The 24,824-nt window shown below is 32.7% G+C and overlaps 1 protein-coding gene across 29 annotated transcripts in view; it reads left to right on the top strand.

The window, feature by feature from the left end:
* The window catches only part of ADGRL3 (adhesion G protein-coupled receptor L3), a 571,254-nt gene that overhangs the window by 534,590 nt on the left and 11,840 nt on the right, over positions 1–24,824 (top strand). For all 29 annotated transcript variants that reach the window (XM_065878047.1, XM_065878033.1, XM_065878042.1 and 26 more), the window contains 2 exons: positions 4,444–4,569; positions 11,177–11,273. In XM_065878047.1, the coding sequence (XP_065734119.1) occupies positions 4,444–4,569; positions 11,177–11,273 (223 nt within the window). The remainder of the gene's footprint in view (positions 1–4,443; positions 4,570–11,176; positions 11,274–24,824) is intronic.

Below are 24,824 nucleotides of genomic sequence, written 5' to 3'. Positions count from 1 at the left end.
ACAGCTTGTGGGCCAGATTTGTCCAGCTGCTTTTAATTTTTGCAGTCAGTCAGCCAAGAATGGTTTTTGCATTTTTAAATGGATACATTTAAAATTTAAAATAAGTACACACACAGCATTGTTGGTTTTGCCTCTTGGTTCACAAAGCCTGAAATATTGACTGTCTGGCCCTTCATGAAAAAAGTGCCAGGTCCTGATTCAGAAGCTTATTTTTATGATTTATAATAACTAGTAATAAGTATATTTTCTTTCATGCATTCTGTGTTTTGAATTTTTCGATTTTGGTGGCGTTTTTATTGGGTGTCAAGAACATGGCCCAACATCAGAGAATATGGACATCGAATTATCATTCACCTTTTTTTTGCCTACAAAAAATCCAGATACTTCTCTTTGAAATTGCAGAAACAGTCTTAGGAGATTTTTCTTTTATTCCTTTTTTAAAAATTGAGGTATAATTGAGATATAACATTGTGTAAGTTTAAAGTATACAATGTATTGATTTGATACACTTATGTACTGTGAAATAATTACCACCATAGTGTGAATAGCTAATACCTCTATCATCTAACATCTTTTCTTTTCTGTGGTGAGAACATTTAAGATCTCCTCTCTTAGCAACTTTCAACTGTATAATACAGTACTGTTAACTAGAATCACCATCATGTACCTTAGATTTCTAGAACTTATTCATCTTATGGCTAGGAGTTTGTACCCTTTGACCAACATTTCCCCATTTCCACACAGCCAACCTCTGGTAACAACCAATCTATTCTGTTTCTATGAGTTTGGCTTTTTTAGATTCCACATATAAGTGATACCATACAGGATTCATCTTTCTCTGTCTGACTTACTTCACTTAGCATAATGCCTTCAAGGTCCATCCAACATTGTTGCAAATGGCATGATTTCCTTCTTTCTTGTGGCTGAATAATATTCCTAGATATATGTAACACATCTTCTTTATCCATTCATTCACTGATGGACACTTAGGTTGCTTCCATATCTTGGCTGTTGTGAATAGTGCTGCAATGAATATGGGAGTGCAGACATCTCTTCAAGATCCTGATTTCATTTCCTTTGGATATATACCCAGAAGTGGGATTGCTGAATCATATGGTAGTTCTATTTTCAATTTTATGAGGAACCTCCATACTGTTCTCCATAATGGCTGTACTTATTTACATTCCCACCAACAGTGCACAAGGGCTCTCTTTTCTCCATATCCTCACCAATAATTATCTCTTGTCTTCTTGATGCTACCCATTCTAACAGATGTGAAGTGATATCTCATTGTGATTTTATTTGCGTTTTTCTAATTAGTTATGTTGAGCATCTTTTCATGTTAGCCATTTGTATGTCTTCTTAGGTAAAAAACTTCTATTCATTTCTTTTGTCCACTTTTAAATTGGATTGTTTGGTTTTTTGCTTCTGAGTTGTATGAGTTCTTTATATATTTTTGGTATTAACCCCTTTTCAGATATATGATTTGCAAATATTCTATTCCATCCTGTAGATTGCCAATAAATTCTGTTGTTTCTTTTGCTGTGTAGAAGCTTTTTAGTTTAATGTAGTACAACTTACTACTTTTGCTCTTGTTGCTTGTGCTTTCGATGTCATATCCAAAAAATTATTGTCAAGACCAATGTCCAGGAGTTTTCCCCTGTTTTCTTCTAGGAGTTTTGTGGTTTCAGGCCTTATGTTTAATTTTTTAATACATTTTGAGTTAAATGTTGTGGGTGGTATAAGATAGGGGTTCAATTTCATTCTTCTGCGTGTGGTTAACCAGTTTTGCTAATACCATTTATTAAAGAGATTGTCTTTTCTCCATTAATTATTCATGGCTACCTTGTCAGATGTTAGTTGACCATATATGCAAGGGTTTATTTCTGGGCTCTCCATCTGTTCCATTGTCTATGTGTCTATTATGCCAATACCATACTGCTTTGATTACTCTAGCTTTGTAGTATAGTGTGAAATCAGGAAACACGAAACCTCCATCTTTGTTCTTTCTCAGGATTGCTTTGGCTCTTTGAGGTCTTTGGTGGTTCTGTACAAATTTTAGCGTTGTTTTTCCTGTATCCGTGAAGAATATCGTTGAAATTTTTTCAAGAGATTGCATTGAATCTATAGACAGTATTGGCTCTTACGGACATTTAACAATCATATTTCCTATAGGAGGTTTTTTTTTGTGTGGTACGCGGGCCTCTCACTGTTGTGGCCTCTCCCGTTGCGGAGCACAGGCTCCGGACGCGCAGGCTCAGCGGCCATGGCTCACGGGCCCAGCCGCTCCGCGGCATGTGGGATCTTCCTGGACCGGGGCACGAACCCGTGTCCCCTGCATCGGCAGGCTGACTCTCAACAACTGCGCCACCAGGGAAGTCCTTCCCAGAATCATTTTGAGGGAGGAGCCTCGCATAGTTCCTAGCAAATAGTGATTAAAAAGTAGAAGCTTTTTCATCTCACCCTCCCAAAACTTACACATGTCTTGGACACACACAGGTGGGCACAAACTTACTTCTTCTAAAAAATAAACAAAATATGAATTGGCTTGTAAATAGTGAATAAAAATAATTATTTCTAATTATTGAGAAATATAGCATAGAAGAGGTTGGTTGGAAAACATTAATATAACTTAAATATATTAAATAATATGTAATTTTGACATTACAAATCAGAGAAAGGCTTCAAAGCTTAGCACATCATGCCTCTCTGTTTTGTTCTCACTGAATGCCTTTTTTCTCTTAACTAACCATTCTTTCAACTTGATCTTCTAAACCAACACATTCCAACCTATCTTTTAAAGATAGCTTGAAGAAGTCCTCTTCTCTGAGAAGCCTTCTTTGGTCTGCCTACCCACTTCCTATCAGGCTCTCCTCCTCCATGCTTTGATTCACCTCACTCTGTATCATTGTTCCTATCACATAATAAGGATTTAATGAATGTGAGTTCTTCAAACAAATCTGAATATAGTCAGTCTTTGATTTTGCTATATCTTTGATAGAATGAATGTTAATATATTGATATAATGTTTTTTTTCAAATACTAATTTTGATGTGTCATTCACACTCCTTTTTTTGATTTTGATTCTAAATAACACTTCTCAAAAAAGCATGTTTTTATAACTTTGTTTTAAATAATATTACATTGTCACAATTTCTGGAAACTATGAACTCATGTGAAATCAATAAAGTGCTAAGAATAACATATATACAGTGTTATTTCATAATGAATATAAAATTTGTGACTATAAAACCAGTAAGTTATCCTAGAATGTGTTTTTAATTGATGAGCAAGTAGTTGGTAATTATATTTCTTGATGTTGCTAGTGGAGGTGAGATTTAGAACAGTTACTGTTTATTTTTGTATGTCTTGTTTGATTAAATAGGCAGTAATAAAAATTTTTAAATAAACATGATCAAAGTTTTCCCCAAAATTGTTGATATATTTTCCTGTTTGAAAACATCAGCTAAAAAATGATTATCTCCTTTTATCCTGTGATTTTTATACTACAGCAAGGATTAATAATGTAGCCACAATGCTATATAGAAAAGCAATCATATTTCTCTGTAATTATTGAATAGAACTATTTTGAAGGAATGAATTAAAAATATTTTGAGAATATTTTATAGTCTCAAGTTGCAGATTTGACCTCTTTTAAGAGAAATAAACTTCAGAGAAATATAAAAATTTAAAAAATGCTTAGCCCAACACATTCCTTTTTTTTCTGTTCTGTCTTTAAATATTCTCTCTCCTCTCTTTCTCCCTCTCCTTCTTTCTCCATTCCCTCTTCTCTCTAACTTCCTCACTACACTTCTGCCTAAAGAACAGTTCACCTGGGCTTCCCTGGTGGCGCAGTGGGTGAGAGTCCGCCTGACGATGCAGGGGACACGGGTTCGTTCCCCGGTCCGGGAGGATCCCGCATGCCGCGGAGCGGCTGGGCCCGTGATCCATGGCCGCTGAGCCTGCGCGTCCGGAGCCTGTGCTCCGCAACGGGAGAGGCCACAACAGTCAGAGGCCCACGTACCGCAAAAAAAAAAAAAAAAAAAAAAGAACAGTACAACTGTTCTAGTGAGGAAGTTAGAGAGAAGAGGGAATGGAGAAAGAGTTAGATAGGCTACTTCATATCAAATCTATGAAGCTAAAAATAGTGTCTTGAAGAGTCTTAAGTTTTTGTTTTTCCAACTGAGACTGTATCATTATAGTGTGATTGGATATATGTGTGTTTGCGTGTTTTAAAAGGCTCCAATTATGCAAAATTTCAATCTTGACAGTATGAATATTATTTTATATTGTGAAAAATGTATAAAATATATGCTGAACAGACTTTTTTATATCTGTAGGGCAAAAAAATTTTATATTAATTATCTAAAATAAAACACATGCATTTTATATTTCCTAGCTGAAATGAATTACTTGCTAACAGAAGTTAATATTTTTGGCTAGGTACGAAAAGAGTATGGGAAATGTCTGCGAACACATTGTTGTAGTGGCAAAAGTACAGAGAGCTCCATTGGCTCAGGGAAAACATCTGGTTCTCGAACTCCTGGGCGGTACTCCACAGGCTCACAGGTAAACAATATTTGTTAACTAAAATGAAATATCTCTTACCTATCTTCTGTTATGGGTTGCTATCCTTTCTTGATGAGATCTATTTTCTATCCCAAGTATTTAACATATCAAATTTGTTGTTTTGTTTTAGTGTGTCTCAAATGAAAATGGTTATGACAGAAATTTAAGAAACCAAATTGCAAAAAAAGTGAAGTTTAGGGTCTAAGTTTGCATAATAATTCATGATTTCAGATTATTCCCAGTTGAATGAATATAGAAGGTAAGGAAAGGAATTTTGCATTTCACCCAAAATTCTAAGAAAGTAATATTTTACATAGATATATGATTCTTGAGTTAATTACTTCACTTAACTAGTGTAATAATTCTTTATCATATACTGTATTTACTTATTAGATGGTATGTTTAATAAAAACAGTTCTAACTCATACCATATTGTATGCTGGTAAATCAAAGGGCAATTCAGGTAGTGAAGAATACCATAATAGCATCATTGACTTAACTGATCTAAGTGCTACTCCCATCAGTCCAGCATTAAATATAGTAGCTGCATTATCCCTCATCAAGGAAATTTTAAACTTTTAGGTAACCTGTCTGCCATTTTTCCTAGGCCACAATGTCAGTCCAAAGATTATTACGTAGAAAGTTCAGCAACTCTAGGATGACTAAAATGAGCCAGTCAAATAAAAGACATATGTGGGTCATGCATGAATGAGTTTGGGTTCCAACTAGCATACTAATATTTTTAAGATTGTATGGTTCAGTGGGAAAAACAATCATTTTTTTCAGTGTTGTTAATAGCAATTTTCTGAAGAAGACTTGAATTTTAATTCCTAAATAAAGTTATAAATCAATAACATTTTTTTAACTCAGCTCAACCTATAAATCTATTTTTTTAACTTGGTAATTTTATATATAATATAAAAAAGAACACTTCATTTGACTAATTTCCAATCAGCTTGTAAATTTAATCCATTAAATTCACCTAAACAATTCCATTCATATGCTTAGAAAATTAAATATCCTCGTAACCTTTAAATATCATTTACAAATCTAATATATCTGATTCTCTCAAACACATTCACTGTCAGACTGGACTGTCGTACACACCTAACTAGCACTTGAAAAACTCTATAAACCAAAGATAATGAACGATATTGTCGGAAATAAACACTTTCTCACACTAAAGGAGTTCTCTTTTATCTTACAAATAAAACTACATACCTAATATCAATCTAATATTTCCAACCAAAAATTTTAAAACTAACCTATAACTGTCAAACCTATCAGACTATCTCAACACTTAACAAGCACTAATTATCATAATGATCATGAAACTTATTCCTACATATAATATACAGCTATTAATAATTTGAATTTATTTTATTATTTCTATGCCCTAATAAGGTTGCAAAATTGTAAATTAGGGGAAGCAAATGTTCCAAGTTAGGTGGACTGAGATTTCTTAGTCTAGGACTACTAAATTTGTCCGTTAGAAATCTGAAGTTTCACATAAGAGTTGGGGCATACCTGGATGATGCTTCCAGCGTGACCTCCTTGTAATCCATTCCTTTATTTTCAACCTGATAATGCTTAACTCTCTTTTTTGTAACAATCTTTTCCACAGCTTTTAACTTGCCGAGATTCTATGTCATTTAACTTGATTTGTTTGTGCATACTTCTCATAAAACCGAATGCATCAACCATTATCCCGTAGTTATTTTATTGACATATGCCCTTAATGAAACAATACTTTGGAGCTTCATTTATTATGTTAAAACAGAGTTGTGCAGTGTTTAGCATTACTTCTAAGCTACAAGATAGGGCAGTGCAGCTTCATAGAATAACCATAAACTTGGTGGGTGGGGAGACCTTGGTTTGAATTCTAGCCTTGCCATGTACCTACCAGCTGTGACACAAAACAAGTTATTAAATCTCACTGACCCTCAGTTTTTTCATAAGTAAAGTGGTTTCTGATTTCTTATGTTGTTAGGAAGATCAAGCTAATGTATACCAAACACAGCATACTGTACATGCTCAATAAACTAGAGCAGGTACCACTTACTAGTGTCATTATTGCAGACTATAATTTCAGGTATATATTTTAAAGCTGTGTCATTTTTTTCACTTTTACAGTTATAACATCACAATTCTAATAATGGGAACAAAAACCCAATATTAGGTTTTTTTATTATGCTTAATATAATACTAATTCTGATTAACTACAACAATCCAACCCTACATAAAATGATAGTCACTTAAATCTAGTCTGTTTAGGTAAAAATAATAAATATTTCATATCAACTGTGAACTTCCATGAGCAAAGTCTGAAACAGTCACTGATATTAAGGTAAACTTTTGGGAGTATAGATGCCTTTTTCCACATCAGAGAACTTCTAAAATCACAATTGTTATATTTTTTTTGAGAAACATTGAGTTCCTCTTTAAATGCCAAGCAGTCTTGTAAGCTCTGGTGATAAAATGGTTGAAAGACAAATAACTTTCCCCATGATCTGGAGCTTTCATTCTAATTGTAAAAGGCAGAAAATTTATTAACAAATAAACCAACAGGGAATATCGGATTGTGAGAGCTGGTGGATAACCAAATATGGTTATGTGATACAGAAAGTCCAGGTAGTTACTTAGATTAAGTGCTAGACAAAGACTATTTGGGGAAATGACAGGAAGGGAGTTCAGGGAAAGAGAATTCCAGGTGAGAGAACATCAAATACAAAGCCCTTTAGGTGGATGAGACCTTGCAACTTTGGGAATAAGAAGAATGTCATTGGCTAAAGTGGTGAGAGAGTGAGTAGCAGATGAAGTCAAAGAAGGCTGGAGACAGATCCTTAGGTATTTTAAGAGTATGGAAGTTCACATTTTATTTTGATTACTTTAGAAAGGTAATGGGATCATTTAGAAAAGGCAGTGACAGGAAATCATCCACATGTAATAAAGATCATGTGGCTACTATATAGGTAATGAAAGAGTGTGACTGGCAAGACTAAAAATTAAAAATCCTCTCCACCTGTTGATCCCCTGGTGCTAATCACTTATGAAAAGGTGGTAATATCCATAATCACACACAAACATATATTCACAGAGATGTGTATAGGATTGGTATGTGTGTGTATTTTTAAAAACTATGAGCTGAAGTATTGTCTTTTCCACTTTGACCTTCCATTAATTGTTCTGTCATTTATCTTTCATTTGTTTTACTGACTTTGTAAATGTATTTACTTTTGTTACATAATATTTGAAACATAAAAAAATATATGTGGCATATATTAAATTGTGAAGCATAATATAATAAAATCAATACCCGTGAACTCACCAACCAACTTAGGAAACAATATTTTCCATATGTTTTTCCCTTGTTGAAACCTCTCCCTAACCAATCCCTATGCCTCCCTACCAGAGACAGCTACTAACTTCTGTTCTTCATTTCCTTGACTTTTCTAATAATTTCTTCACCTCCAGAAAATATGTTGTTTACTTCACCTTTTTAAAATCTTTCTTTAAAATGGTACCTTATTGTATGTAGTCTTCTGTGACTTGCTTTATTCACTGCCATATTCTAAGGCTTGTCCTGGTTCATTCCATGAACATTTAAGTGTTGGCTCTGTGCCACATACTGTATACTTTTCTTCTGCCTGCAATACTTTACCCTTTTCTCCGTTTCTTTTTCAGAAATTATTTGATATAATGTAGTGAGTTGTTAATCTCCTAGATCAGGATTCAAATACTGGTTATGCCATTTATTTGGTCTGTGATATTGGACATGTGAACCTCTAAACCTCAATTTGGTAATGAATAAGAGAGTGAATACATGAAAAATACATAGCATAAAACCTAGAACATAGAAAGAATTGAAATATTTAAATATTATATTTATAATACATATTTTATGTATATACACATATAATAATCACTGTGTACCAGGCATTATTTCAGGTGTGTGATACATCACTGAACAAAAAAAGCAAAATTTTTGTTTTTCTTTTTATCTTTGGGCCACGCTGCGCTGCTTGCGGGATCTTAGTTCCCCGACCAGGGATTGAACCTGGACCCTCGGCAGGGAAAGTATGGAGTCCTAACCACTCGACCGCCAGGGAATTCCCAAAATTTCTGTTTTTCTAGAGCCTCAAACCTAATGCAGACATTGGACATTAATTATTGGACATTAAATATAAGAAAAAGCTATATTATAATAATATTGTAGAAGATGGTAATGCTATGTGAGCAGAAATTGCAGAGTTGGGTGGGTGCAATACAGTTCTAAATAGGGTGATCAAGTTAGGTCTCTTTCAGGAGCGAAAGTTGAAGAGGTGAAAGGTTTATCCATACCAGTATCTGAGGAAGGAGCACTCCAGACAGAAGAAATAATCATACAAAACCTAAGGCAGGTGCTTCCCTGGTGGCGCAGTGGTTGAGAGTCCGCCTGACGATGCAGGGGACACGGGTTCGTGCCCCGGTCCGGGAAGATCCCACATGCCGCGGAGGGGCTGGGCCCGTGAGCCATGGCCGCTGAGCCTGCGCGTCCGGAGCCTGTGCTCCGCAACGGGAGAGGCCACAACAGTGAGAGGCCTGCGTACGGCAAAAAAAAACAAAAAAAAACCTAAGGCAGAATTGTGCTTGGTGTGTTAAGGAATGGCAGGGGAACAGGTGTGGCTAGCCCAGGTAGGCGAGACTAATGAAAATAATAATAGAAGATAATGGGGGCAGCTCAAATAAATGTCACCTAACAATGATCATAATTCCATCAACTCTCAGCTGAGATGTCACTTCTTCAGTGCAATGTTCTCAGATTTCCTAAACATGTTCTCTTGTTACGTGCACTTAAAAATTATTTCAATTAAGCAGTATAAAAAACATTAAAAAGCATGCAAAATATTAGCGTATGGCACGATGATTTATTACCCTTCCCCAGACCAAATATTAGAATATTGAGAGTGCCTCAGAAACCATTTGAACCCTTCTTAATCATTCACCTCAAAACATAGTCACTATCTTAACTTTTAACAGTACTTTTTGTTTTGCATGTGTTTGATACTTATCCACATGAAATCATCCAATACATATTCTTTTATGTTTTCCTCCTTTCCTTGGACATCTACGTTGCTTCAGGAGGCTATGTTGCTCTTTTATTTTCATCGCTGTATATTGTTCTATAATTTATTCACTCATTCTACCATTGATAATCAGTTGGGTTGTTCACAGTTTTCAGCTATAAGTAATGCTTCTATGGAGATTTGTGGGCACATTGTACTTTTGCATTTATTTTTGTTAATTTATATTTGATTAGTCTGTCACTTACTAGTCTAGCAACTCCATGAAGGCAAAGATGTTTGTGTTTGCCTTTCCCCTTTGTATTTCCTAGATTAGTATTCGGCATGCAGTAGAGGGTAATTAATATTTTTAATTAGTTAACTAATAAAACAAATGTGAGAGATTTGTTCTCAGTATTTCAGCTTGAAGTTTTGAAGTATTTTTCAATAGAAACATTTTTCAAGTGCAGGTTTTACTGCACCAGTTTTCTTATTGTACTTTTATTAGTTTTGCTGTATGTGTATGTATGTATTTGCTGACCTATATAACAATATAGACATTTCTAAAAGATAAACATATCCCAATATTCATAAAACCAGTTGTCTAGTATTTTAAGATTAGGTACTCCTGTTATTCAAGGAATTCAAATATATTTGGAACATAACCCATTTGTGAGCTTGATTTCACCATTAGTACTAGTAATAGTTCTAAGAAGTTTTTCATCCTTGGAAAAGCTTCTGAAAATATTTTGTTTCCTGCTCACAAGATTGTTAATACTTTTTGATCCCTAACTCAAATAAAGTAGCAAAGCAGTAAACCAGAAAAAAGTCCCCCCTCAATGGAAAAATATTACACTGCTTTCTTGAATTATCAGACACTTGGAAAATTGAATTTGAGAATATATATAATGATGTAAGAATGTTCAGTTCTCTATAAAACTTCCTACTGTCTAGAAATGAATAAAGATGAATCGACTTCCTTTATCTCCTTCAAAAGAAAGAAAAGTTGAGATAGTATGTAACCTGTAAAATTACATTGGTCTTACAAAATTTATGGAAAATGTTAAGTTTAGTAACATTTTAATATACTCTGTTCTTTTCTTACCAAACTGTTTCTTCTTGCAAGATTCTGAATTCATAAGTAAATCTTTTGTTAATAAAACTTACAAATTAATGCATATTTAAATATCCCATTCCCATAAAAGTTACAATGAAAATAATTTGTTTTACCTTAGAAATTTAAATTATTAAATTCTATCTAGAGTACATTTCTATGTATCTTTATGTTTAAATTAGTATAGTATGTTACATTTATTCCTTTTAAATAGTTATAATTATTTCTGGCATAGGCATTTAAGAATACACTTAATGAGAACCAATTATTATCATTAATTTAGTTCCTGATGTTCTTATGCTACTGTACTACAAGCATGTAGAAGTTGTATATTTGCCAGATGCCAGAAATATAAGCCTCATATAACTGTAATAGAAACAAAAAAGAACAATATGTGTGAAAATTCACAGTGTGGTGAGCGCATTTCCTTTTTTTCCTTTCCCTCATCCAGAGCCGAATTCGTAGGATGTGGAATGACACGGTCCGAAAGCAGTCAGAGTCTTCCTTCATTACTGGAGATATAAACAGTTCAGCGTCACTCAACAGAGGTAATTAGAAATAATTTTTCATATTCACTCTTTTTTGTGATTACTTTAAGAAGTTCTTAAATGCATTGCTTTATTTACAACTTCTGGACCTTGTTCCATGTGATAGGAATATTGCAAGGATATAAAACCTGGTTAAGTGTAGTAGTGTGTTCCATTATTCATAAACCTTTTTGTTTTTTCAATCCAGAATTTTCAGGAGATCTTTTCTGAAAGTAAGTTAAAAAGTGAGAAACTTCTTTCTCTAGTCATCTGCCACTGTTATAAACAGGTGAGCTGTCAGGCCTCATTGGAAGCAGTGAAAATGGGCAATTATGTGGCTATATAGTCTGCTAGACATCATAGAGTTCCACATTACCCCACGTATAGAGCAATTTCATAGTCTTTGTGGAAGTAAAATTATACTCTCTGATACATACTTAAGGCAACCTGTGTATTTGGGGAAAAATCCCACCTAATCTTAATATCAAAAAGATGTGTCCAGATAATATTGGCTATTTAAAGATACAGAAGAAAAAACCCACTATATATAAATCTTATATATATATAAAATGATTTTTTTGGTGTGTATGTGCTTCTGGTTAAAATGCTTCTGGGGTATCATTTTGATTTTGAAAATGAAGTTCCCTTAATCTACTATTTTGTTTGTGGTTGATCTTTTTATTGCCTCTGTCTCTTTCTCCCTCTTCTCCCCCTCCCCACTGTGTGTGTGTGTGTGTGTGTGTGATTAAAATTAAATTGACTGCAGTAAAAATGAGTAGATATAATGTTTGTGGAGAGCTAGAGTTCACTACAGTCTGTACAGGGAAATCTTTAGAATACACTTTTATCTGGGGGATGGCACTTCTATGAGCACATTCTAATTGCACTGTCCTAAAAGAGACATTTTTTAATGCATATATTCAGTGGTTATTTTTATGATTGACATTGTTATTTTTTTTAGCCTCTAAGCTAGAATTATTTGTTTGTCTTAAACCTGTTTCTGAGAGCTTTCTGTTATATTAAATGCTACTTAGAAACAATTTAATAATTATGGTTTACGATTAAGAAAGATTCAGATGCTGGTGCTGTTAATTACTTTTACTCAAGTAAGTTGCATCTTATTTATATAAAAGAAGTTACAACAAGTAGTGTCTAAGTTGAATTTGATATAGGGATTCATCCATATTATATTTAATTTGGATTGATTTACATACTTTTATTTGTGGTAGTGATATAGTTAACTATAAGCTAGTAATGATATTAAATTTTCTACATCACTTTTGCTTAAGTTAAAACAGTGAGTGCAAATATTCCTCCAAATCTGAAGAAAATACATTAAAATAAAACAATTACCTTCTTTTATTTTGTTTCATTTTTAGTTTATTTTACATAATATCTCTTAAGTATTCTTCTCATTTTAAGTTTAGTTTTACTGGTTAGTTTGTGAAAATTTAAATATGAATACTTTTAACTTTTTGACATACTTCCTAAACCACAGAGAACAGATTACTTACACATGCCTCCAAAGTTTAGGAACAAATTTGCTTTCATAGTGACAGATTTTTCATTTTACTTTAAATAATACATAGAAATAATACATAGAAAATTTACAGCATGTTCCTTTAAGAAAACTATCCTTATTAATAAGATTTATTATTAGAAGTATCTTGCATCTAACGGTCACAGCAGCCATAGGATAAGTGTCATTTAAACAAAAGATGAGATTTAATTTTAATGATGCACTGTTTATTTGCCTACTGTGAAGACAGATAAAATATGTAAAATAACTATTTGGTTTAGCATTATGATCTAAATTTATCTAAAGATAATAAGGTATGCAGCTTTATTAAAACTTATTTTAAATGAATAATTTTTATGACCTTGATTTTTAAGGTCAATCACATTATATAACATTGCTGTGCCCTTTTTAGTTCCTTCTCAGAAAGTTCAACTTGGAATATGTGCTATGAGGATGACTAGGTCAATTTGAAATATATTTATAGAAAATAATATTTTATATTGTCTGATTATATGTTTAAATCTGTTTTTAAAATCTTTAGCTCTAAAAGATATTTTTTAAAGTTATTGAAGAAAGGGTATAAAATTTCTTGTGACATCCAATAAGTTACTTTGATGATGGCTTTGGGGAGGGGGTTAAATTGAATTTATGACTTGTATGTTCATGCAGTGATCTTTTCCTTCAGGATATATATTCTTCCTTTCACTCAGTGACTTTAATGGTGGTAGACATCATAGTAATCTTCCTGATCTCCTATATTAATTTCCTAGTTCCCCTAGTCAGAAACTCCTCATTTTATTCTAATCTCATTATTTTTTATCTTAGATGAGTGCAGTATTTTAAAATTTTATTTCTTCATATTATATCTCTGAAGCTAGTCTTTAACTTCCTTCTTTAATCTTGTCTTATTTCCCAGGGTCCTATCCTCCCTGCATTCAGGCGTGTGTATCATATTTAGGTAGGTGGCATCCAAGATTCACCTTTCCAGATAAACAGTTCAGTCACCTCAGCAACATAATTAGTCACATCTATTTATTCAAAAAATTATATTCCCTATTATTAAGATAAAATGTTAGGCACTGCATTTTTACATCTTCATGTACAGTATTCTAACTTCCCATTCATTCTTAGTTTCTTACAGCTGCAATTTTTTTTTTAAATTCCAACTCCATTTTCCTTTCTTTCTAACAGATATATTAAATCTCTTATGTTTGCTTTTAGAGTACTTCTGACCTTTGAAAACTACAAGAAGTTGTCTAAAAATTAGTCCTATTTTCACTTCAGGTTTTCTTTCCTATTCATAACCACTGCTCAATTCATCAAAAGAATAATTATTTTAAAATTCTGTACGTCTTATCACCTATTCTTCCAAACAAGAATCCATCAGTATCATCTTTGGGATTCATTAAGAATAAAGCATCTACCATGCAGTGCAGAAATCTTTCTCAGTGGTTTTTATTTTTTCAAATCATCTCTAATATTCTGTTCTTGAACCAGCTTGTTACATCCTATGTATCAGTTTACCTGTCCAGATTTCCCAATGTGATAAATTTGATTACTATTGGGATTTTACTCCTTGTAATCAAGCAAGACCTTGGAACATTTGTTGATAATTTTCAATTTATGTAATCATTCTTATATATTCTCTTTGGGATTTTGTTATTTGGTCACATCATCTCTTTAAAAACTTTCATTACATTGCCCTTTGAATATATTTATGAAAATGTTTTCCAGGTGTTCTCTATACATTTTCAAAAGTTTTTCTTCTGCTGACTTGTTTGCTACAATGCTACACACACATACAAAGCCAGAATTTCTTGAGGGCAATACCAAATACGCCAGGCTTACCATCAAGTTAACTTCACCGATGCCGCTGTATACACAGGTAGAAGGAGCTTTTTGAGAGCCCTAAGGTGATGGTTGATTACAGAGAGTTTCAAGGAAAGTTAACTCTTATCCAAACCCAAGTTTCACAACCCCCACAAGAGGGTTTATTCATTTGTTCATTTAAACATATACAATTTGCACATACCTCGAAGTCAGTCCTCAATCCCCAAGCTCCTCCCAGGCCAATAGAACTCTAATCCAAATTTCTGGTAGCTCTAAGTTCCTGATAGTAGTAGAAACGATTTGCAGCTAAGGTAATCTTTTTCACCTGTATCCCCTACCCACAATCTCTGCTAGCCAAACAGCATTCTGAGCGATTTAGATTAACAATACCTATAAAACTTGAGTTTGATCCAAAAATGAAGCATTTGGCGAGAAATTTCTCTGGTAGTTCAATTAATTGTTAAACATTTCCGCTCTTTCTGTAGATTTATGTGGAAATTGGAATTTTTCTGAAATGAGATTTTACTAGGTTTATCATCATGAATAATATAATTGCATTTCCCACTTTCTTTTTTTTAATAAGTTGAATTGACATCAGAAATTTCAGTTTAAAATCAAGGTTTGCTAGGTAGCTGCTACCAATATGGTATTGCTATATGAATTACCAAAAGGTGGCCCCCCTCCCAGCTGTGGATTGCAAAAATGTGCCGCATCTGAGTGGCAAAATTAGCAAAAAGGCATTTCTCCTTCTGCAACAATGACTTGGCCTGTATTGCGGGGTTTTATTTCCCCTACCTCCCATTCTCCATCTTATCAACCTCCCATACAAGTTAATGCAATATAGATTTTTATTCATGGAGATCTGACCAGTAAAGCTATATTTATTTAAGCCGTATTTAAGTGTTATATGGCAGAAGAATGTCTAATCTGTAGTTGTTTTTTGCATAGAAGTTTCGAGTAAGGAGCTTTAACCCAGTGACTTTGCGTAAATTGCTTGACTTCTCAGTGTCTATGTAATAGGGATATAAACAGTACCCACTTCAGAGGGACTCTGAGAGGACTGAGTTAATATGTGTTAATTGCTTACAACATGCCAGGGACATAATAAGTACTATTATTATTCTATTCAGAAGTTCACTTATATTTTCTAACAAATGAAAACTGGTCCTTGCCAGTGCTTTCAAGAATGTTATTAAAATTCATCATTCACTACCAAAGGTTTCTTTTCCTTTGTATTTTCTAATAATAGGTGGGAGGAATTAAGTGGTTACCTGAATGTCAAGTAAAAGAAATAATTTACCTAAAATGGTGCTCCCCTTGATGCTAACAAAAGGAAATAAACTCATAAAACTGAATTATCTCTTTTAAATTAGAAATTAAATGCAAATTACATCTGCATAGTTGTACTTTCCATTTTTGATTTGTAACTATATTTTAGCAATGAGGAAATAAAGGTACAATATTTCTTCTCCCTACCTTAGATAATGATATAAACAAGCGCTGCCTTCTGTTTCCTCCAAGCCCTCCTACCCTTCAGAGGTTTAGAGAACACTAGTTAGGCCTGCTAAATAACCAGTTATGTAGCAGAGTAGGGATGTGACTCATTCCCTTTTTAAACTCATATCTTCTCAGAGCCTGTATTGTCTTTCCCAGGAGGCTGGTCACTGGCACGGATGAAACTTCACAATAAATCACCTGCTGTCTCATTAATATTCAGGCTACTAAACATATTTTGTTTTTATGTTTTTAAAGAAAAATACAAATGGAAAGGTATAAGTGGTGTTCACCGCGATTAATGATTTCTATAAATTAAAGCTACTAGGGTGAACACACAAACTCATTCACTCCATTTTATTACTGTTAGTAAATATAATTTGGCTTATATGCCTAAAGTGTCATATTGCCCCAAAGCCTTGCTGTTTTGAAGGATTATAAAATCATTTGTTATAAATATTAACCAGATTCTAATATAATCTGACATTTGTCAAATTTGCAGAAACAGTTAATCATATGCCTAAGAGTACTTCTTGCATAGCTAACAAATCAGACTAGGCTATATAACAAATTATTTTTTGTTTTGAGAAAGTATTACAATGATATGAGCACAAATATAATGTGTCCCATGGCATGGAGAAATTTTTCATTTGACATTCGCCATTATATTTATATCTAGTATTTTTTGACCTTTATATTCTTGATTGTAAATGAGGCAACAGTGATTTCTGTGTTAATTTCTTTCCTTTGTATGTGTCCTCAATAATCAGAAAATGTACAATAAAATAAGGATATCTTCTGTTTCAGGAAAATCAGTTTAATATACAAAAGCAAAATAGGTACAGATTTTAAAAAGTGAGTTGCTGCATCAAATAGATAATTAAACAATACTACTAATACCCTGATTCCTAATTCTAGGAGACCAAATAACTTTCAGAATGAACTTTTCATTGTAAAATGGAATATATTAAATATTGATCTCTAGTCAATCTGGGGCAAATGTTCTTTCTATAAATTGTTAGCAGGAACTGAAAAAGAAAAACTTTTAAAATGCTTGCCCAGTGAGTCCTTCTTATGTTTTGTTCTTAACTTTGTCTCTTTGTTCGGAATCCTTGAAATCATCCAGCCTCTCACAGTCAACTACACAATATTAAAAATGGTTTTATTATTATTATTATTATTATAGTTTTCAAAGATCCCTTCACAAAGGCTTATTTATGTAGATTTCTCATTTTTATGATTTATTATCTTACTGCCTTTATATATAGTTAGCAGTATCTCTTACCTCTTTGTTATAAATCAGACAAGCCACAGTGGGTTACCTTGATAACTTCTAAATATGGTGCTATAGAACACTTCCAATTGGTTTTAAAATATTACTGTTTTGTATAAGTTGCTGAGGATGTAAGTTTTTTTAGAAAACAGTATCTTTTTTGAGAACTAAATGTGAATACTACAACTTATCTTCAGAAATTAGTGGTATTCTTTTCTCTGATAGAACACAATGAGCCTCTTTATACTCTTGGTGAAGTTGGGATTTCTCCTTTAGTGTGTGTAACTATCACTTACCTGTTTTACACTGTTCATTATTTATTATCCATTATCTTTATATCCATGAAGAACCTGGGTTTTCTGGCAATTTGTCCAAAATCACATGGCTAATAAAGAACACAATCTAGATTCCAAACGAGGGCTTTCTGACCACACAGCCCTACTCACAATAATAAAAGTGTTCGTTATTTTCTTATGATGACAGTTTTACATGAAGCTTGCTGAAGACTAAAATTAAGTTTCCAAGAATGTATTTCAGAATGATTTTTATCACCTCATGGAAATAAGATATTCTTAAAGCACAATTATTCACATCTTTATTTCTTAATTACCTTGATGTACTATTCATTTCTTTCCACTTTATTTTGTTATAAGTGCAATTCTTTAGAGTGGATTCATTCATCCTATTTACCTAGGGAAGGAGAAGCTTTAAAATATTGTGAATATATGGGGAGATGGATTGACCAATAACATTTTTTTACAAAACTATTTGATATCGAATATGCTGAATTACTATACATAACTGTTCAGTTGTAGGACTTAGATTGCAAGAATTTTATAATCATTCTTTTCTCCTGGAAGTTCTCAAATACCAAAAATCTCAAGATATTTTATTAGTAGAATCCTTTTATCTTTAATTTTTAATTTCTTATATTTCAGTAAAAGGATAAATATTTTGGTCAGAGCAAAGACTGTGTTTAAAAAATCTGGTAAATAGCTTCTGCCTATAATCATTTAGTAATAGGACCAAACATATAACTTTCCCAAATCTCCGTACTCCTGAATTTTATATTCCTTGAAACTGTGTCCTCTGTCAGGGCAATATAATAATGCCTAGAACAGATAGGAAATTTATTTGAGTTGACTTCAAATAGGTAGTGATAATGTTATAAATTAAACTTCTTATTACTTTTATGTGCTAATTCCAATTTTTTAAAAACTATGAAATGCCTTATAATTCAAATTTTAAAAGCAAAAAATACTGGACTGTACCTCTCATCTGGAAAAATATTCCTACTGTATTATAAGCATAAAATTGTGATGCTATAAATGTGGTATATAATAACCAAAGTTAACTAAAAGTCATCACTTGTTCAGATTATTTTTTTCTAAGAAATAGATTATATTAACCTATATCTGCTATTTGAAAGTGAATAGAAGTTAGTTCATTTACATGAAAAATTAAAATATGGAAATGGGATATATGTTTAGCATAAGAAGGTCTTAGAAAAAAAGATACTTAAATACCAATAATTGTGTATTATCCAGGATAGCCCCTGTTTATTGCACACTGAGGCTTGTACTTTATACAGTTCAGCCTTATATACTGCATGCCATTTAAAAATAAGTGTTTATGTGATAGGCTTTCCTATAATCTTCATAATAGACTTTCCTCATAGTTTATTATTATAAGGAATGTGGGTGCTTTAAAAACTAAAACAAGTTACCCATCACATTCATAGATAGTAATTTATAACCCCAGAAAATCACTGGAGAACTAAGAAAGATTTAAGAGGATATACAGATTGAAGGAAGACAGTTAGTCTTGATGTAGAAAAATAGAAACAATATGTTTCCTGAAACAGTCTCAGTCTAAACAGAACAGAGCTGGTTGTGATTATATGACAAAATAAGCCTTCTCTGAACAACATAATCAAGAATCTCTTTATTCATAGATATCTTGTTTTAATTCATATCTACTTTTCTCTCACATACTTTTTTTCAAATAAATTTCCAAATATAAAATTCAGGTTTTAGCTGGTATAGACTTTCTGCATACGAGTTTGTAAAATTTGTACAATATAAGAAAGTATACCAATAGAGGGCAGAGAAGTATATGAAAAGTCATATTTTCTTCAAATTGGTAAATTATTTTATATTGTTAAATAGTTATACTTTCCTTTGTCTGAGGTTTGTTTTATTCAGCAAAACTTCACAAGCAGTGTGAATTTACAAATAAAATGTAAAGCAGTGTGTGATTTACAAATAAACACAGCTGTGGGAATGACTTACATTCTTACTAGAAAGAAATGGAATTTACTGCTATTTTACCTGTGGATAAGCATACTTGGCCCATTATCTTTGGGCTCAGTATTCTTTGTTTTGAGTACTATGCCAATGTATTGAAAATGTCCAAGTTAAAAGCACACAGAAATACATGACTTTGACCACAAAAAATGAGTTTTAGAGATGAATGACTGAGTAGTATAGGTTCATCATTTCTACTTGCAAATCAGCCACTCCCTATACTGTAAGGCAAAGATTTGTCAAGAATTATGATTTCTAAGCCTACCACTGTTGTCTAGAGCAGTCAGAAAACATAAGAGCTCTGAGAAGCTTCTTTTTCAATAAAAAACAATAATGAGCATCTAATGGTATCAGTTTCTTCATTGCAGCACAACCGGGTTGTGTTGAATTTCAGGGCAAAAAAAAAAAATGTATATACATAAAATAATACTTTAAAGCTTTTAGAAGAAAATATACTTTAGATTTTAGGTTAAAGGAGTTCTTGAAAACAAAGATCATAAATTAAAGGAGTTCTTGAAAACAAAGGAAAAGACAGATAAGAGTCCTATCTCAAAATTTAAACAGTACTCAAAACAGGTGAGCTACTGGAAGGAGGTATAAACAATACATATAAAAAACAAAATGTTAATGCATATATTGTATCAATAAATAATCAATAAATAAAATTCAACAACCTAATATGTATGTGGGCAAAAGATAAGAACAGGCAATTCACAGAATAAGAAACCTTTACAACCAATAAATATATGAAAAATTATTCCATCTGGCTGGTAATCAGGAAAATGCAAAGTATAACAGTAATATGAGATACTTCATGCTCTATCAAATTGGCAAAATGTCAGCCTGACAATACCATGTCCTAGCAAGAATTTAAGAAATATACACTGCTTATGGGAAGTGTGAATTGATACATACATATTTGACAGCATTGTGGCAATATGTTGTAAGATGAAAATGTGGACCACATATGACCCAGGAATTTTACTTCTAAATGTTTATTGTAGAAAAACCCATGTATCTGATGAAGAAGACATGTATAAAGCCAATTAGTGCAAAATAAGGGAGAACAGAATACGTAATTTCTAGGGTTCCCAACTCTAAAGCTTTGAATTTACATATTGAAATAGAGGCAACACCTCTACATTCAGAATATTTCATTTTATACTGAACTAACAATGACCCGATCTGTACTCTGGAGAAGACATGTCATTGAAATCCATATTAATAGATTACCAGTGAATGAATTAGCTATTAAAAGAAACGGAAGTATCTCTGAACCATTTGAAAGAAATTTAATAGGCAGGTTGATTAAAATGTAATAGCTAACTTGTTGGCTATTAAAAGTGCACAGTGTGATAAATCAAGATGTCAGCTCTTCAATTTATGACTTTAGAAAAAAATGATGAAAAAGATTTTGGCTTTCAATAAAGCATTTCTTTGACACTTTGTAATTTCATTAATTGTTTGAATAAAAACAGTAAAAAATATAAAATTATGGTTTCTATGGCCTTAAAACTTGTATAACTTTTAGGGATAGTATGCAGATTATTTTAACTTTGTTTATTATTATAAACAACTTGGTCTTGATTAATATGGCTGTCTCTATTTTATAAAGTAGCCCTTTAAAATTGAACTTATCATTGCTTACACTGGCTTTCTGTAGATTGCATGTGTGCTGATATTGTTTTGTTATATAGAAAAGCAAAAAATAGGAAACAAAATATTTAAAATAGAAAATGCCTATTGAATCAGTTCTCCACAGTTCTAGAAGTCTCTTTTATCTATTTACTTTTATTTTTGTTTGTTTATTTATGTTATATGAATTAATATGTGAATATGAAAATAAAATAATTGAACATTACAGAAAAGCATACTATAAAAAAGTAATGCACTCCTGTAAGGCTCCTAATAAAATTTTGTTGAAACATATTTTTGGGAGAGGGTGCTAAAAAATGTTTGAAAATCGCTGATATAAATATGTTTAAGAAAAACTATCAGAGTCATGTGTGACCTTGAATAAATCTCTGGACCTGCGTTTCTTTACATATTGAGCGATGATAGTAGATTAGATAAGATTAAAATCTTATTCCATTGTAAATTCTGGATTATAACCTTTCTCCATTATGTTATACTGCAATTGATTAGGTGATACTTACATACGTAAGATATATTTTGTGTATTCTGAATCATTTTTTCCAGTTTTCTTGTTTATATTAGAGGTCACTCGCCAAAGAAAGAGACATGTCTTTTTTCCTGTATACCTCTTTTCTTTAATACTGAAAAGGAAGTAAAAGCCTCAGGACCCTTTCACCAGAAAGAAGTGCAGGCATGTGTGTGCACAACGGAGCACACAAACATACACCAAAAGCATTTTACATACAATTTTAAGGGTTTCACAACTTCATAGATACCATCTCCTGGTGAAAGATTCCTTGCCTTACACTGAAGTTAGTATTCTAATTCTATAGAAAATACCATCATTAGGGAAATTATTTTTGCTTGTTACAAATGAAGTCACTGCTTTGGGCCAAAATTAATGTGGCCCAAAACAAAACAAAACCCAAGCACAAAGCTGAAAACAAAAGCACAAAGTCATCACTCAGTAGTAACTCTGCTGTGTGTATAACTCTGACTTGTATGCATCAGTCGATATATATAATGAAAATGACTTCATAAAAGAAAAATATGTCAAACCAAAGGAGAGAGAACCATGAGGGAATTAAGTGGAGGGTGAGGTACATTAAGAAAGAAAGAATCATCCAGGTAAAGCTATTTTATTGAAATAAAACAGAACATTTACCATGTTACATGTTTATACATAAAAATTTGAAAATTGATGTATATTGGTATGTGACTATTAGAGAATGGCTGTATTCATTTGGTTCATTAGATCACCGAGGTCTTAATTTATAAAACTTTGCCCATTCAATATGATAAAATAAGAATGTAACTACATTTTTTAAAAAATGAAGTGTGAGGGGCGAGCAGAGTGATAGTTCAAGTTATTTTAAGAGCTTTTCAGTATACTTTTGTTAGCCTGCTGTCAAGAAGAAACGTTGTTTGAATTATGTTTCTGAATGATATAATATAGATTCAAGTGAGATCCAACTGTCACCTTGTTTCAGATCTGTTCTTTACTTCACAATTTCAAAGCAGGCAGATCTGCCTTGGAGTTTCAGTCCTCAATCACATGTTCACGTTGAACTGGCCGAGGCAGTGCTGTCATTCAGGGCCTCCCAATGTCAAAACACCTATTTTATTTTCATAAGGAAAGAAATGTAGCAGTTTTGTGGTAAAAACTACACATTTGAAAAGTGTACTCATTATTCCATTCAAATTTCACTCATTTAAAAACTTTTATATCAAAAACATCAGTCTTCAGGTATAAAGTTAAAAGAAAAACAAACTCTTCTTAAAATGATTATCTGTGATTTTAAACTTAGTCTTTTTTCAGTAACTTATTGTCTTACAAAAAAATCATCAGAAAAACTTCTCTAAGTTTTTCAGTGTGGAATATGAAAATCCTCTTTTGCTTTCTATCATGCTTTCACCAGAAATAAAGATTTTGTGCTTGGTCTTCTGTCGATAGCCTTGTTAATGATTCACATATTTTGAAATTCAATGTTAATTCCTTTTCCATGGTTTTATGAAAGAGCTGACCCTTGTTTCTGATAGCAAATATGCAGGTATGACTAGACTGTAGCCAGGATTTAAGGACTCAGAGAATTAAAGAACAGCTATTTTTCACAGCCACCTTGAGCTGATTTACCCTATTTTAGCTTTTTTGAGTCATGGCAGGTTGTACTGTTTTTTTCCCCTCTAATTTATGTCTTCAGTTAGTATTCAGGTAGCATTTTCTATTTCCAAATAATTATATGAATGTTTATCTTTGCTTTAAAAGTTTCAGTATTATGGCCACTGGTGTAGTATTAGAAGGAAATAAATCACATTAGAAATTAGACAAATGGCACTCTTCAAAAATTTACTCAAAATATAAAACTACTCATAATTGATAAAATGACTTGTTTTAGTTTTCATATTTTCAGGATGCCATGGATTTCACATAAATTTTTTCTTTAATTAAGGAAATATTTATTGTGCTCTAAGAACTAACCTAGACATGCGGTATAGAGCAGTGAAAAAACAAAAACCCTATGTATTCCCTGTTTTCCTGGGGTTTACATTCCAGTGAAATTAGCACATAAACATGCTTTTCACATACATAGGCTGTAACTACCTCCCAGCATCAACTGATTTGTGTCTTCAAACTGACTAACCAGTAAGCTTAACTTTTCAGCTGAAAAACAGTGACAGATGGTCTGTAAACACTGATCTTCTTGGAAGTCTTCAGCAATTTCACAGCTATTAGAAGGGAAGTTTACAAATCAGAAGTTAGTTGGAGGTTAGTGAAAGAGGCAGGATGGACAGAACCTTGGAAAATAGTATCTGAATTCAAAGTGACCCTATTAAATTGGAGAAGCAGCTAGAAGCAAACAGAATAGACTTAGGCAAAGACAAGTGAAATGCAGTGCAGCTACAGAGAAAAGACAAAAGTAACTGTGCACATAAAAGATGAAGGTAGACAGGTTCTGTGCAGGTTTTTAGGAAAAGATCTAGGCATTGGCAACAAGCTGGTTTTTTTTAGCACAGACGGTGCTACCTTTAAAAAGTATAACTGAAATGCCTAAATGTGAGTGGGTACTGTAGGAAACACTTTCTAGGAAAATTGCACTTGTTTGGCATGCCAACAGGAAAAATGGCCTCTTGAGGTCACAGCAAGCTGTGAGTGTCCGTTAAAAATTATTAACTTCTTACACTAGGTGAATCAAATGAGGGATAATTGTTCAGTTATTCAGACATCTCCCTCATTCTTTCAAACTAGCAAACTCATAGAGCTTACCCATAACCTTACATTCTTTGCAAAACATTAATCACCAAACTTTACATCCTGCTCTGTAGTTCCTGTGACTGAGCCCTCACTTGTGTTATAACTCTCCACTTTCAGGACTAAACCAGTTTCAGTGACACTAATTATATTAGTTTTAAATGGTGCATGAAGTATAAAAATGAGCGATAGTTAAAAAGCAACTTAATTTAAATAGCGATTCTTTTTCTATCAGGCGAAAATGTCCTTAATACCAAGGATAAAA

Source organism: Phocoena phocoena, chromosome 5 (assembly GCF_963924675.1).
Source record: "Phocoena phocoena chromosome 5, mPhoPho1.1, whole genome shotgun sequence".
In the NCBI taxonomy this organism is placed as follows: Eukaryota; Metazoa; Chordata; class Mammalia; order Artiodactyla; family Phocoenidae; genus Phocoena; species Phocoena phocoena.
The sequence above is the reverse complement of the archived record's forward strand: the minus strand, read 5'-3'. Positions and strand labels throughout refer to the sequence as shown.